Here is a 17,023-nt window from a genome sequence, read left to right as displayed (position 1 = left end):
ACCGTGCGGCATCTCCAAACATCGGGCTACTAGGACTTGAGTATCCACCGGAATCCATTTTATAGCGTAATTTGAGAGTTGAAAAGTGAATCGAAAAGTTACAAATGAAAAGTGAAGCCAGTGTATGTATATATATAACAAAATTTTCGAATTTTAAAATAAAAAAAAAACTAAAACGCGTTGCATCGTCCGCGTCGTCCATAGTGGGTGGACGATGCCCTATCGTCCGCGCTTCGTCCGCGGACGACGCATCGTCCATCTTCCGCGGTGCCACAGTGGTGGACGATGATCGGACGCGCTATCGTCCGCCCCATTACGGATGCCCTAATAAGGTGCCCAAATCATCAATAAGAAATATCTAAAGGATTGACGTTAAAACTGATCGGACGCGCTATCGTCCGCCCCATTGCGATGCCCTAATGAGGTGCACAAATCATCAATAAGAAATATCTAAAGGATTGACGTTGAAACTAAGAGATTAATTAGTTAACTATGTGTATATATGTCGCTATAAACCGTAATTAAGTTATGTATATACATAGATAGATAGAATCAAATGGAAATATTTTTTAAGATATTATGGTCCATGTAATGATAGTGACTGAATAAACGTTCCACTCGTGTCACACCTCTTCTACACATCAACTTGCCCTCTTGTTTTGGAGATTCCGTGGTTGGGATTGTACTTATCTAATCTATCAACCTATCAATTACTACTATTATATTATGTGCTTTTTCTCATATCTTACTAATTTATTAATATTGATAGCATTAATTTCAAGTACAAATTAATATACATATGAACACGTGTCAGCTGGTTGTTGATGGGTGGGGGCTATTTCACAAACACAAGTTGGTTCTCTTTGAATAAATAATGTTCTAACCTATGATAAATCGAATAAAAATATGAAACAAAAGGGCATTGTGCTCTAAAATCTTCCAGAGAATAAGCAATGAGGCGGAACAGGACCAGTATTCGACTGTCTCTTAACCAATAAATATTATAGAAATCGTGGAGAAATATTGATCAGAAATAGCAAGTCTTTTAGGGACAAGAATGTAATTTCGCAACTCTATTATATGAGCTCAAATCTCATGCAAAAAGGTTTGCAAAATTGTTTTCCTACTCACTTTGCTAATGGAAATACTTTATGTGCCGTACACTAACTTAGTGCTCTCAAAATCTAACAATTTGATTTGCCTATTATATTTTTATATTATATCCCATATTTCAAATCATTATCGAGTATGTTATGTATGCATATTTCTTGGTGTACTATATGAAAAGATAGAATCATTATAATGTAAGATTTGATTTTTAGGAACCCTTTTGCATTGACAAGTAACTCAAAAATCTACCGGAAATACCTCACAAAATCATCAACACAAATGATGAAAATATACAGGAAATCAATAACAATGAAAATAATAACTCAAAACTCTAGAACTCAAACCTCTAACTAATTAAATACTTGAAACCAATCTATAATTATCTATAGATTATATATAGCACAAAGACCACCAAGAAAATTTCCCAAATTATCATATGCAGAGATCTAGTGATCATCAGACCACATAAAATGTTGCAAAATCAGGGTTACCAACCAATTCAAAAGGTTCATCTTTGATCCTTATTTTTCGACTTTTGATGCGAATATCACTAGAGGATCAAACTAATATTCGATGACATATATTGAACAAATCAAGTTGGGATTCTTATGGACAGTTCACGAACCCTATGTTATTCTTATTAGAAAATTAACTTTTTATTTTCTATTGTCTTCTTTAATTGCGTTCTTTATTTATTTATCTTTTGTCTTAATTAAATAAAATCATAAGTAATTATATTTATCATTCGATCAATATTGCTCATAAAAAAATTGGTATAGATAACTTTGATAGTCAATACAGTAGTCCTCTTTGCTTTGCTTTTGTACTAGTATAATTTATCTTTCGATTAATGTTTATATTTATAAAATACATAAATTTGATATTCACTTCAATGTCCTCATGAAAATGTTCATTCTCATATTATAACTTTATATATTGTCTACGTTAATGTGCCCTATGCGGTGAGAAAAAAGTAATTCAAAATAAGTATATTGCGCATGGTTGTTTGAAATTGCTGAGGGGTGATTCTTCATCTTAGAAAGAATTATTTATATATCAAATAGAGAAACCAAGTAACTAAAGTCAGTTGATTCAAATGCCACCATCCACTAGTGCTTGTCCACATAAATATACAATAATATTTCCTAATTGTATAATGATCCATTAAACAATCAAGGTCAACGGATTTTGTATGTACTTCCCTCTGTCCGCGAATATGAATCTCATTTTTCTATTTTAGTCCATCCGCAAATAAGAGTTTCGATTCACTTTTATCATAAATGGTAATAGGGTCTCACCTTATACTAACTCATTCCACTCACATTTCATTTAAAACTAATATATACAAGTGAGACCTCATTCCACTAACTCTTTTCCACCCACTTTTCTTAACATTTCTTAAAACCTTGTTGTCCATAAATGGGACTCCTAATGGCGGACGGAGGGAGTATATCGTTTATACTTAATTAAAATGAATTGACATTGACCTGTTAATTATTTCGCATTTAACTTCAAGTTTGACATATTGTTTGCCAAACTCAATTGGAAATTCAATTTCAGGTCTGTAATTAAATTATTAGAATTGTCAAAGTGATTGACCAATAATGACCAATTTGGATGACTAGGCTTTTTAACCAACTTGTAAGATGTTTTCACATTAATAAATCTTGTCTATGCCGTTTATTTCTCATAATTGGATTGAAAATTTTATCCTCATTACTTGGATTTCTCTAATTCCACTCCTTGAATGTCTCAATTCTATTTTCACCCAATGGAATGTTGAGAAAAGTCAATCCCCGGTCTATTAATATTCGTCAATAGGACTGGCAAATCGTGCGGATTGGTTCGTTATCGGGTCAACCTGATAATGACCCAACCCAATAAGGCCTAACCTGAACCCGACCTGTTAAGAAAACTATAAATCCGAACACGAACCCGACCTGTTACCTTCAAATCCGAACACGACCCGTTATCGACACGAACCCGTTATCGACACGATATAATATGGGTTGACACGACACGATAACAACCCGAACCTGATATTACACGATTAAAACCTAATATTACACGATTAAACCTTAATTTTTAACCTAATTTACACAATTAAAATTCATTTTATACTATTTAAACCTAATTTATAAGAAATTAAAAAATTAAAGTAATATATATATTTTTAAATAATAATAAAAATAATAATATTATTTCTTAATTTGTCCCGTATCCGACCCGCATCCGACCCGAACCCAACCCGAAATTATCGGGTTCTTACTGGGTCAACCCGATAAGGACACGGGTCCAATAAGACTTGACCCAAACCCAATAATTTCGTGCGGATTCGTGTCGGATTATCATGTCGTGTCGAAAATTGCCAGCCCTATTCGTCAACATGCCAATTTAATTTGCAGCTACTGCGCAATGGGCCTTTAATTTATAAGTGGGCTTGTGCATCTATCTGGCAAGTACTCCCTAAAATTTACCATCCGGAAAAGTAAAGTTGGCAGGGAAAATGATTCCTGAGAAAATGATTCCCGGGAATATGATTCCTAATAACTTTACTTTCTTGTGTTTGGAAAATATCAAGATTTTAAATTTTAATTTTAATTTAAACACCAAATTAAAAATACACTTATTACTATTTTATTTATAAAAAACAATAATAATATAATTTTTTTAATAAATTATTAATTACAAATAATAATAATTATATTATTATATTTATTATTATGCTGGATAGTTTAAATATGAATTGCCCATCATAATATATAATAATATAATTATAATTATAGTTACATAGATTATTATACTCATTTATTATAATAATAAATATGATTATTATTATTATTATATTATAATTGAATAAAATTTATAATTTAAAATTTCAATACGGATTTATTGATTAATTATTAATTTATAAAATATAATCATTATTATTTATTATAAGATTTATTATTATATAATTATATTTTAATTATTTAATAAATTATTAATTACTATTATGAAATATTATAAAATATAGTTATAATTACGATAATTTTAATCATAGCTATTTATTATACTGAAATTAAGTACTATAATTTGTACTTTTAAATTATTTTTAAAATATTATAATTAATAATAATATTATTAATAATAAAACTATACTATATTGCATTAAATATGTAAGAATCCTATAACTAGGAAAAAGAATACCTAAGAATAGTTATGATTCAGAATCCAGGAAAGTTGTACTAACTTTCCTTCTTCTCGGATTCTGATTACTTTCTCAGTTTAATTAAAAACCAAAACAAACACATGAATTTAAAATTTAAGAAATCAGATTACTTTCCCAGAACATAATCCTGACAACCAAACATGACCCAATTATCTGGATTTTGGAAAATAGATAAGTTAAAATCACAAGCATTATAAGCAATTTATGTGTTGATGCAAATAATCAATACTTACATTCAAAGTGAAGAAAGAAATTTCAACATTTAAAAATTCTCTTTTTTTTAAAAAAAATTTTTGGGCAAGTAATGGTGACTTCAATATATGAGTCGACGAGTCGTAACTTAAAAAAAGTGACCACAAAGTAATACTAGTACTCATCTATTATCAATCTCCACACTAGTTTGTTAGCTCAAATTTTTTGATACAAACTACAATTAATCTTTTGTTTCTTATTTTTTGAATCTTTTCACCAAAATATAAAAAAAAGGAAAAATAGTAGTAGTAAAAAGAGAATTCAGATTGGATTGAATTATTATGCGATCTAAATGTATGAGTTCCCGCCACTACCAACAAGTTTATTTATTTTTTTTTTTTTATTTTTTTTTTTTTACCAACAAGTTTATTTGTTGTGACGCCTCTTCCAAAAACAAACGGGACTATACATTCATTCCCCTAATTCCGTGTTCTAAGTTTCTGTTCTGCTAATCGATTTGAGCAATCACTAAACCAGTGTTGCAATGGAGGAAGGTCAGCGCTGGACCGTAACGTACACCAACCACGTTAAGAAGAAGCGGAAAGTTTATCGCGACGGCTTTCTAGTGGTTCAATTATCGCACAATAAGGTTTTGCCGCATTTTTCCATTTCTTTAGTCTATGTATGATTTCGTCTAAGTTCACGTATTGTTTCGTGATTTAAGTAAGCTCCGGGAAATCTATCTTATGCATATCATTGCTAATTTGCTATGCCGATTGGATTAGGGTGAGCGTTTGCTGATTCAGCAAAAACTGAAATGATGTTCTCATATTATCTGCATAATTCGATGTTATTATCTTCGGTTGCATTTTGCCTTAATTACCCTCCTCTCATAGTGTTGTAGTAGTATTTGTCAAAGAGGAAAGGGAAATAGCCTATTAGGCATTAGAAATATGAAAAATTTAAATGCAATCTTTGACTATTAAAGATGAATTATTAATATTATTGCAGACATTGTAGTAGCCACTTGTAATTGAAGTCCTGGTGTTAACTTGTTTAATTCATCTCAACAATTGAAAGACAAAGAGAGCCAGATTTCCTCCAGATGTAACATTTTCAACTAGGGTTGTTTTGAGCTAGCTAGTTATTTGCCTTGTCGAGATGATAGATGTGAGATTACTGAATATATTTTTATCAAATTATAATCTCAGTTCCAGGCTTTTCAGTGAACTGTTTCAGCCATGATAAGCATTAGTTTCATCTCTGTCTGGTTCACAATAAGAAATTCTATGCATAATTAATTTTTGTTATATGACATCATGATCAGTTCATGCTGTATGATGAATGGGACAAGCTATTGGAGACTAGGTTTGTGAAGAAAGATGATCTCATCACATCTGGTGAAACTATCACATTTGGTTCTTACCTTGTCGACCTTGGTGAGCTATGTCAAGGCCATCGGCCTACATCTATTTTGAACCCTCAAGATCAAGATGAGAAAGTTGCAGAAACATCTAATTCATATTACAGATACAATTCCCAAAGTAATATATAGACTTTATACCTTAATATTTTTGTTCGTCTTCTTTTTTTTTATAATTGTTGGTTTTCCATGAATTTGTCGAAATAAAAAATCTATATTTTGTACTCCATTTGCTGTATGCCAAATACTTGCCGACTTTTTGCTTCTGGAAAAGATAGGAAGCCTATGGTGGGGAAAAGAAAAGGACCAGTAGTTAACATAAGCCCATCACAGAAATTGATCAGAGGTTAGTTTATATATCTCCATCATTTCATTTCCAAATTTGGCTATTATCTTAAATTTATCCACCATTTTCGCATTGGATATATCAAGTTAAAAAACAGTATAGCTTGGTGGTAGTGGGAGGAGGTAGTAGCTAACGTTTGTAATGCCTTTGATGAATAAATGTTGTCCTTACTTATAGTGCATTTGGGCTTATATATGATTCCATCCCGGTCTTTTCTCGATTACTAAATCGGACTTAGAACTGGTTTTATTTCAGATTTCAAGAAAAGTGAAGTGAATAAGTTTGGTTCGTCACCAAATTGTACAGATATGACAAAACTGAGTACAAAAGGTGGGTTGGTAGCTTACCATGCACTAGTACTATATGGTCCATTTATTCATTTGGAGTTATATAGTTTTTCTTTTAATTCGTCGAGAAGTCCGTGAGTTGCTGGTGCCCTTAAAATGAAAGAAAATTAACGGTTTCATTTCTCCTGCTAAGACTGGCAGGTCTTGTACACAACACAAATAACACAAAAGGCAAAGAAATTTCATGATGGCTTTCTTCAACTTTTAATTCGTGGATCACAAGGGAGGCAGGTACAAACTAATATAACTAGCTAATGTTCCTTTCTTTTGTACATAACCTCATCTGTGATCTGGCACACACTTCTGTGAATGGTAGATTGCATCAGATAATCAATACATATATTATGCAACTATAAATCAATTGTTACACGATTCCTTTCAATGATTTTATGTATTTTCTTGTTTTCTCTTAGCTTCCAGTGTTTATTCTTTGGAAAAATATAGTTCTTCATATGCTTTGTGCACAAAGAAATAGGACATTTGTTTAGTTTACAACTTTACACCTTATAAATACTCTACGTTTGAATAAGACTATCACCAACAATAAAATGATCTTTGGCTAGGTTATACCATACGGAACAACACATTTTGTACCCTACTACATCACATGAAATCAAAAGATATTTCTTTAGCATATGCTTCTGATTGAGACTGCTATCCAGTATAGACCAAATTAGTTATCCAGGATATTATGAAGTCACCAATGAGTTGAGCTTTTATCTTGATGAAATATAACTTAGTTGCATTTTTCGTTTCTCTTGTATCTTTCTTGCAGTTTATTGTCATCAACTTCTATTTAAACCAACCGTATTGTGATTCTAAAGTAATTACTTCAGGTTAAGTTGTATGATACAAACAGAAGACACTTAGATGGGCAGATTTCTGAAAAAGGATGAAAAAATTTGTTCTGGTGAATCACTAGTTTTGGATGGTCATTTAGTAGAGATTGGAGAGCAGGAAGAAGATCAAAAGCCTCCAACTGACTTAAACGTTCTAGGAAAAAGCTGTGGAGTAGCTGGAAAAAGGGATGTCGTTGATTGCCGAACCAAAATCCCTACTATTACAAAATTTCATGCTGGTATTTTCCTTCTTCCCATAATTCCATGTTATAGCCCTGCTTTTGGGTGAAGTAGAAAGTGGTATCCCTTCTTTTTCAATCTTCATTGTTCTCTTATTCGATAGTTGTTGGCATTGGATCTTGGCTCATTTCAATTTAGTAAAATCCCTACACTGTTTACATGCCAAAACTAGGTACTTTTTACTTTATTTTGTGCAAGCAGTTCAAATGCATTTTACAACTGATATAACTCTTAATTGCAGCCCCCTTATCCTTTATAATCACTTGGAAATTTGCTGTCTTCATTCTCCAAATCTAATCCGATTTATTGTAGCTTTTATTTAAACTTATATTGTCTTGTGTATCAAGGAAAAACAGCAGGTGGTAACTCTCAAGGGGAACTTACTAAATTAAGTGATCCAAGCTACAAGTCTGAAAATGCCAAATTAAGTGGGGGAGAAGCCGAACCTAAACGTTCTGGTAAGAGGTCTATTTATTTGAAAGCACAACCATAGGAGCTCATACTCTTTCCTGAAAGTGTACGTTCCATCTGAAGATACTTTTTGTTGTTTCCAGATTTTAGCTTACTCGTGTTAAGGCCAGTAATTGAGAAAAGTAATGAGATTAACATTATACTCCCTCCGTTCCGCAGTAGTGGAGGCGTTTCTTTCCGGCACGAGATTTAAGAAGATTTGCGTTAAGTAAGTTAAGTAAATGAAGAATAAAGTAGGAAATGAAAAAGGTAGAGAGATGAAAAGAGAATAAAGTAAGAGAGGGTAAAGTAAGTGATGTTGACTTTCACTAAAAAGGGAAATGACTCCACTACTAAGGAACGTACAAAAATAGCAAAATGACTCCACTTCTATGGAACGGAGGGAGTAACATATAGTCTGCCTTTTTGTTTTATATGAATTTGGTTACTGATACTAGAGGGCAGATGCTAAAGGTGCTATGTGAGATTGAGTTTGCTTTCAGCAATTTATCTAAGCCGATTGCAAATAGTAGTATGTCTTTGTGTACATGTTCTCTCTTGATATGAACGTTGTTGAGCAATAAGCTAATTTCTGATTTGATAATTTTAAGAGCTATTAATTTCTCACGAACCTTTCTTAGATCATAGAAACTTGATTCATAAAAAGCAAAACTAAGCTCTGTTTTCTAGCTCCGCATGCCACCATTTTACTGTTTTGCTATTCATCTTGAACTGAAGACTTACCCACATGCTAGTATATTTTATATTTCTCCTTGATTGTGATTGTTGTTCTTTCAGCTGAGGGCAATGCCACTCCAAAGAAATCAATATTTGTTGCATTCAGCATGGCAATAATAGTGCTTTTTGGGAAAGAACATTTGCATTTAATCATTATGTGCCATAAGCCAATAATCTAGTATTTGATAAGTCTTTTAGCAATCCTTTCCGAGTCACTGAGATAATGAGATGGGTGCCAAGGATTTCACTAAGCGAAGGCAATAAATTAAATATTCCCTCCATCCCATTCAAGATGGTCACCTTTCCTTTTTGGTTTGTCCCACTCAAGATGTCCACTTTCTATCTTTGGAATTGGAAATAAGTTTCTCTCCTTTTTCCTCATTAAAATATTCAATCACTTTTTTCCACTCTCCTTTTATCACACTCAATTACTCAACCTAAATTCCCGTGCCATTCAAGAATGTGGCCATCTTAAATGGGACCGAGGGAGTATATGACATAAACATGCTCCCAGATGTTATAATAGTGTGCTGGAAACCATAGCTAATTTATCTTCTTGATGAACCATTCATTCTAGGTTCTGATTACAGAAAATATGTCTAATAACCCATGTCATGGATATTGGTTTCTCCTTTTGTTTTCTTTTCCGCCAACAGACATGAAATTATGATAAGTTCTTATTAGTCTTGATATCAGATTTACAACAAAGAAATAAGATTTTATTAATTCCATTTTACACCATTTTCATTGAATCTTGTTTATCTTTCTGCTATCCTATAATTGGAGACTGAAAAGTATTTTTTTTATATGACAGTCCATGATATATTGTCCAGTCTCAGACAACCAAGTGAGCAGAAGGTTGTCTCTGTGAATAAGCCTTTCACTGAGGAGAACTGTGTCAGATTCTCCAGAGTTTCTGTCTGTACCAATAATCATAGTGGAACGGAAATTCCAGAAGAGTATGAAATTCCAGAAGATGGAATAGTACCTCAAGCTAGATCTTCTAGCTTTCATCTCAGGTATGAATATGCATTCATTCTGCTTTGTATCTGGTAAAAAGAGGAATAGTCTTATTGGTTGAACAAAATGCGTTTTGCTTCTGGTTTCCGTAGCATCTTTAACTCGGGCACTACTTTCTAGGAACCAAGAACAAAATTTCATGGACATATGAAGAGTTCCTGCATACTAGTTTTAAGATGTTTATGTAATATGTAGACGAGTCTCATCTACACTAGCTCCAAAGTAAATTCACTTTCTTCTCAAAACTAAAGTAATTCATGTGCTTTCTCTAAGGTGAAGAGCTCAGATATCAAATTAGCATTGATATACATATGAAAAATTCTGGAGATGCTTTTTGTTTGTTATATCCAAGTAAATACTGAATCTCTGATGGCTGAAAACACCCAAGACTTCTTTTTCTCAGATGATGCAAACATGTTTCCTCTTGACTGCAGCATACCCGCTACACTTTACTAAAGAATCGTTCTTTATTACAGACCAAGAACAGTAAACTTTATATCTCCTATCCATGATGCAAATTCTTCATCTATGGAGTCTCATGCGGAAGAAGCTGCTGCAGTGAATACTGCTAGCCAAAAGGAAGTTGAATCTGAATCTCTCACCAGAACATACAATAATCAAGAACTGGAAATCATATTTCCATGTGAAGGTGAGTTACTGCTATACATTCCCCATCATTGGAGTAATTATTTCTGATGATTGATTGCATTTTTATCTTGCAGAGGTCGTAACTGGATCAAATGCTGCACTAGAAAATGGTTCGAGCTCCAGTAAATCACCTGAGGTGAAATTTTGAAACATCTTGATTTTAAGTTTAATTGACTAAAAATTCAATTCTTTGGTGGTTAAATTACTAACCTGCTAGCTAGTTTTTTTAATCATATGAAATGGCTGGCTTAATTAACTTGAATATGTAATTCTTCTTTCCTTTATGGTTAATAAAGATGTTTCTGGTTGCCTAGCTGCAGGAAGACAAGAAGGGAAGCTGTTCTAGATGCAATAATGATCTCAAAGAGACAAGTCTCGAGACAAAGGATATGGATGAGATCCCAAGTTTTGATCTTAGACTTTGAGAGGAACCTTGACAGAATTGTGTTCATAGAGCTTGATATCTTATCATCATAATCCTCTAATACAATCGTAAGTTACAGATGAAGCATACTGATATTTGGCCTTGAAGCTGCAAATTAGCTATTTTGCCAAAAGGTGTGTATCTATGCAATGATAAGAAATTCTCTTGTTCAAACATTGAAGGAAAAACTCCACTCTTCTGTTTCAATGCTAAACCTATTCACTCATGGGTTTTTAGGCCTCAAGCGGCATGCTATCAACTAGCAACAGCTGCAAGTATAGCACAAGCTAGGAACCCTTTATTACTTGAAAAGAAATGTGCAGCAGCCAAAGGGAATTCTATCTATCTATACATCGTTTGCAGCTTATGATTCTCCTTTCTTGACCGGTGCGCATTAAGCAAAGCTCTGAACAGATTCTTACTTCTTTTGGTATGTGACTCTACAATCTGTCCTTCCCTCTTCACGCCACCTATTCTGCACACTGACATAGCTCTTCGTGGCTCTGATGGACTCTGCCATTGCATCTACCAAAGCTCCCTTACGTTACTAACCAGAAAATACATAATGTTGTGATCCGAACTAGTTATTAATGGCTTACCTGTTGATTACTGTACGAAGGGGTAGGAGAGACTGATCTGTATGCAGACGATCCAGACCTCTTGAGCGGAAAACTAAGTGGTGAAACTGAACGCTTCCCTGATTTACATGAAAAGGACGAACCTCATAAGACTTGCCTCCATTGTTAAAATGCTTGTGTAATGCAATTCAAACGAACTACCAATATTGAAATCTTGAACTAATCAAAGAAAGAGGCCAGAAATAGGGGGATGCCAATATGCAAAAATGGCTAGGTCAATTCTCAGAATTGTTAAGATATTAGACTCATCCTCTTACCACTTCTAGTATAGTAATGCTCACTAACATCAGGGATGAGTTGCTGTTTAGCCACGTAACACTAACCTGTATCTTTCTTAGACATGGCTCGCGTGAAGGGAAAGTGGGAATGATTTTGAGATGGTTCGTCTGAAGGAACCATCGGGTGTCCTTTTCTGCACGAGTTAAATTGGCATGATGAATCGGAGGTGAGAAATGCAATGTGTTCTTCGTGTCAGCTTGTACCTTGATAATGGTGGTTGAGGCTTCAGTCGTGCTGCTTGAACGGCTTTAGCAGACAGATTATCTGGATACAACCAAGTCAGTTTACTACCAAAGAAATCAGAAAACAGAATAACATAAATACCTGCAACAATGTACTGCTTATGGTGCTTGGGAGCTTCTACAATTAATGTGTGTTGTGATACGCCTCTCACGTCGATGAATCCTTGAAATTTGCTTAGTTTCTACAACAGATCCACACCCAAAATATAAGAATCTTTCATTCTTATATAGAATTGAATAATCTAATAACAATTGCACCTGTTGAATGCAAGAAATTCTAATATCTGTTGCAGAGAATTCATTAGCCTTTTCATCCAAGAATTTACTGAGTTTATCAGCTACCGACCCCAAATGGTCGACAGTGCTCACCACAGCTTTTGTAGCATAATCTTTCGACGATTCCATCACACTGCACACACACGTGACACATAATTCTGTTTCTCACTACATATGCAAACCAGAGAATAATAGCATACAGCATTTGGCGATCATCTTTATCATAAGAAGACTCAAAATACTCTGCTGCTGAATACAACTGTTTCTTTAGAGTTCTCAGATCCTGAAATTTCCCATAAAGAAATCAGAATTACTGAACAAAACGCCTCAAAATGGTAGTTTTTGCTATTACAGAAACAGAGATAAATAGGTAAAACCTTCAAGCTTTCTGCAAATTGCAAACTACTCTGCATGAAAATTTCATCATAGTTGGAAGCCTTCTGAGGGGCACTGATTGAATCCATTCCTCTCTCTCTCTAACAGTTTTCAGGCAGTAAAACCAATTAGGAATGGTTGTGTAAAGCTACCTAAACAAAAAACATGTAGAAAAACAATAAGTAGACAAAGTTGGAAAGAGTTGTGAACCAAAAACAAGATATAAGATGTAAATTTATCACACTAATAAATGAGTACGTGTGAGAGAAAAGCAGTTTAGTTGGCCTCAACAACTTAATTAATATCATCAAATCATATCCATAAAGATGGAAAAAAGGGTCACATGTATTTGTATTTGAATGATAGAGAGAGAAAACGAATGATTATAACTGCACAGAGAGTGAGAGTGAGATAGACAGGTTGTGGGCTTGCAAGAAATTTCAGGATGGAAAGCTTAAATTTTACTACTACAAAAGTATAAAACAAATAGCCCCACGGTTCAGAAATGAATAATGGATTTCAAGAGTTAGATTCAAGTTTGGATATAATCATATGCTATATATTTGTCATCACTACTAAAACTAGGTAGTTAGTGTAAATAATTAAGTAGTTCAAGATTGATTAGAGAATCCATCTCCATCACGTCTTTTTAGTTATGACACTCCATTCTATAGATAGCATTTAAATGGATTTTTTTTAAACAACGGTTACTTTACTTATTTGTAATGAACATGTTACAAACATGTCTGAGTTGAAAATGAAAGGGGAGAATTTACTGTTGGACATGTGAGTATGTTATAACTGTAGCAGCTTGTTAATACTAGTAGAGAAGCGTTTACAATTTAAAAAAATGAAACATTTTCATTTTTGAGTTGTCCAATTAAAACATAAAATCTTGTACCGAAAAGCAAACGTTTCATATTTATTGAGACGGAGAGAGCACATTTTAATAATAAAATAATACTAGTATTATATTAGGACGAAGCCCCATAGCCACCCCCTCCAAAAACCCAATTTGTATCTGCTAGTGTCCTAAAAAATTAGACTAGTTTTACCATTTCTTGTCAACCCCAAAATTAGACTAAGTCTAAATATAGAAAGTTTTCAATAAATAATAATACTATCATTTATAACGTGGACCCCATAATCTCATTCCACTACCTTTTACCCCTCTTTTTCTTACTTTTTCTCTATCTCGCTATTATTTTACTAATTGCATATTAAAATCATGTCATTTACAAGTTTTGTCTATTTTTTAAAGGATGGAGATAGTATATTCCGATAAAAATAGACTAAGTTAATTAGTGGCCGAGGTGGTTAGCGCTAGTGACTATCAGCTCTTTGTCCCGAGTTTGATCCTCTCAACCTACAATATCTTTTTCCTTAAGACATGTTACTTGCACATACAAAAGGTGAAATATGAGAAGATATGTAAAACAAGCTAAGATACGGGCTTCATGTCATGATATGCAGTTATAAGATTTTTTTTTGTTATTGTTTGATAAAGTATTAAATAACAGTGGTTTAATTTGATAAATTGGTGAGTTACATATACATTGTTAAAGTTATAATTTTGACAAGATGAGGCAGACCCTTGTCTTATGTTAGGCTTTGAGTTAAACTTAAATATGATATCAAATAATTAGAAATGTCTAAATATAATTCTCTATCTTGGTATTACTATCTTATCAAACACGTCCTTATTTTATGTATGTAACCGAGTTTACTCCTTATTTTCTAATTTACCGATGTTTTTATTTTTCAAATTTACTTGCACATCTTCTTTAATTTTATTTAAATACACATAGTTTTTACTATTATTATGTAATTTACTCTCGATTTTATCTTTACTTACTTACACTCACTTTAATTTTAGTTAGATACACAAATTTCTCTTTTATATACTTCTATTTTAGTTCCATTTTTATTTTTATGGAGTACATGATTTTTAATCTTTTTATTTTCTGTTTCACGCACACTTTTTACACACTTTGATAAAAAACTTTTAAACGTGCAATTTTAATGATAACCATCATATGTACATATCTTATTTTCATCAGTGATTACTTTATTATTTGTTTCTTGTTACTCTTTTATTCTCTTGCATTCATCTATTACTCATGACACAATTGCTTTTGACAATGTTGATGCCAGAAAATATTCCACAATTTTTAAGAGTGATTGAGTCCCCAACTTTAAAATCCCGGCTTAGTCACTAAACTATATGTATGTATCTTGATTCAGATATATTGATAAGAAATAAAATGCTGGATGCAGCAAAAATATGTCTACTTTGCTTCCAGCAGAATCATTTTAATTTGTCATATGCTTTATCACCTAATCTTTTTAACTGTGCTATAAAGCATCTTAATTACCTCTCATGAATCCTTAACAGCTCTGCCAGGTATTTCCCAACCAACATTCTATTTTTGTATAATTGCGACAAGCCACACACACATAGGTTATATTAAAGTAATAAGAAAATGTACAATAATAATGTATGGCTAGTGAATATCAACGTTTTGTTTCTATACCGCCATTCATATTTATAAAATAAAAATTTAGTACCTAATCTAGTTTATTTAAATAAGAATTTGATCCATTGTATATAATTTATATTACAAGTTAAGTTGGATGCTAATTAAACTATAATACACTGATTCTCTTGTAATACAATATTGTGTGCATACCTAACAAATTATGGGACCTACTAAGCTTTATAAAAATCCATTTTCCCAATAAAAAAGATAAATATAGGCATATTAATTATTAAAATGATGAGAGTATGGAGCGAGATAAATGGTAGAGAAAATAAGGAAAAGAAATGAAATGGAATATCCAACACTTGTCCTCTACAAACATGCCTAGTTGTCTCCTCTTCATTTTCCTTTTCCTCATATTCATCTCTGGCTTCCTCTCATCAACGGCCTTCAACCTCACCACCCTCACCTTCTCCCAATCCTACTCTCCTCTTTTCAGCGATTTCAACATCAACACATCCGACGACGACAAAGCCGTCAGTCTCCTCCTCAACCGCCTCTCCGGTAATAATAAATATTATTCGTCCTTTCATTTTCCATTTTATATATCTAATGATGCAATTAATTAATTGCAGGATCCGGAATTATTTCGTCTGATTATTACAACTATGGATTCTTCAGCGCCAGCATCAAGATGCCCTCCAAATACACTGCCGGCATTGTCGTTGCATTCTACGTAGGTTTCGATATCAATTAATGTGATTTTTTTATGCATGGATTGTGAATTTTTTTATCTATGTTTGTAATTATGCAGACATCGAATGTGGATACGTTTGAAAAGAACCACAACGAATTAGACATCGAGTTTCTGGGAAATGTGCAAGGCCATGCATTGAGATTTCAGACCAATGTCTATGGAAACGGCAGCGTTTCGAGAGGCAGAGAGGAGAGATACCGCTTGTGGTTCGATCCCAGCAAGGTTTTCCATCGCTACAGCATTCTCCGAAAAATTTAGGCAAGCGGGGGGACTACCCGTCCAAGCCAATGTCCGTGTACGTGACCATATGGGACGCATCGTCATGGGCGACGAACGGCGGCAAGAGGAAAGTGGACTATAGACACGAACCTTTCGTCGCCGAGTTCCGTGACCTAGTCCTCCAAGGCTGCGTGGTCGATCCCATTGACCAATTACCATCCAGCAATTGCACTGCCGAGATTGCGGCCTTGACAGCGTTGGACTATTCCAACATCACGGCCGACCGTCGCAAATCCATGCAGTGGTTTCGGCGGAAGTATATGTACTATTCCTATTGCTATGATAATGTACGGTACCCGGTGCCCCCACCCGAGTGCGTGGATGTGCCCTTGGAGAGGGAGATGCTTAGCAATGGTGGCAGGCGGGCTGACGGAAAGGTTAACGGCCGCCGTGGGAAGGGTGGTGAGCGGCGGAGCAAGGTCCCCAAGCATCAATCTGCTCGCTGACTTTAACCTACGCTAGAATAGGCTGCGTGTGCGTTTACCTTTTCTAACAAAATTGATTTTGTGGGTCTAATTAATTTGTAAATATTTGTCTTTAGAGAAAATATAGATTATGCAGTGCCATGTATAATTAACAAAAGGCCTTACCTTGTCAAGATTGTTCTTCATCATCATTGATAAATCGCATTCTAGGCCTCGGTTACTGGTTAGTATAACGTGCTTAATTGAATTATATCTACAAAATAGTTGCTAAAGTGTGCAGGGAA

General features: G+C 33.8%; 2 protein-coding genes and 1 pseudogene across 9 annotated transcripts; 2 read left to right on the top strand and 1 right to left on the bottom strand.

Annotated features, from left to right (window-relative positions):
- Positions 1-4,946: 4,946 nt before the first annotated feature.
- Positions 4,947-11,176, top strand: LOC121759544. 7 transcript variants are annotated; one of them, XM_042155169.1, is made up of 11 exons: positions 4,956-5,162; positions 5,841-6,057; positions 6,211-6,282; positions 6,538-6,612; positions 6,763-6,860; positions 7,466-7,707; positions 8,056-8,166; positions 9,711-9,915; positions 10,393-10,565; positions 10,639-10,700; positions 10,879-11,176. In XM_042155169.1, exons 6-11 carry the CDS (start codon positions 7,500-7,502, stop codon positions 10,987-10,989), a joined length of 870 nt encoding a protein of 289 aa, XP_042011103.1. In that variant the 5' UTR covers positions 4,956-5,162; positions 5,841-6,057; positions 6,211-6,282; positions 6,538-6,612; positions 6,763-6,860; positions 7,466-7,499; the 3' UTR covers positions 10,990-11,176. The 7 variants fall into 7 exon arrangements, with proteins under 7 accessions (XP_042011107.1, XP_042011105.1, XP_042011104.1 ...); XM_042155173.1 differs by having other exon boundaries at positions 4,947-5,162; positions 5,841-6,282; positions 8,065-8,166; XM_042155171.1 differs by having other exon boundaries at positions 4,954-5,162; positions 5,841-6,282; positions 6,771-6,860; positions 7,454-7,707.
- LOC121759543 (protein ABIL2-like) lies at positions 11,007-13,216 on the bottom strand. Of its 2 annotated transcripts, none has more exons than XM_042155165.1 (8): positions 13,057-13,216; positions 12,801-12,950; positions 12,624-12,706; positions 12,406-12,556; positions 12,109-12,329; positions 11,950-12,038; positions 11,588-11,685; positions 11,007-11,513 (listed from the first exon to the last, which is right to left on the bottom strand). In XM_042155165.1, exons 2-8 carry the CDS (start codon positions 12,885-12,887, stop codon positions 11,331-11,333), a joined length of 912 nt encoding a protein of 303 aa, XP_042011099.1. In that variant the 5' UTR covers positions 12,888-12,950; positions 13,057-13,216; the 3' UTR covers positions 11,007-11,330. The 2 variants fall into 2 exon arrangements, with proteins under 2 accessions (XP_042011099.1, XP_042011100.1); XM_042155166.1 differs by lacking the exon at positions 13,057-13,216 and having other exon boundaries at positions 12,109-12,169; positions 12,230-12,329; positions 12,801-13,033.
- Positions 13,217-15,658: 2,442 nt separating this feature from the next.
- On the top strand, positions 15,659-16,760 carry LOC121757469 (annotated as a pseudogene).
- Positions 16,761-17,023: the final 263 nt, after the last annotated feature.

This window comes from Salvia splendens, chromosome 12 (genome assembly GCF_004379255.2).
Source record: "Salvia splendens isolate huo1 chromosome 12, SspV2, whole genome shotgun sequence".
Taxonomy (NCBI): domain Eukaryota; kingdom Viridiplantae; phylum Streptophyta; class Magnoliopsida; order Lamiales; family Lamiaceae; genus Salvia; species Salvia splendens.
Note: the sequence above shows the minus strand (reverse complement) of the source record. Positions and strands in the feature narration are given on the sequence as shown.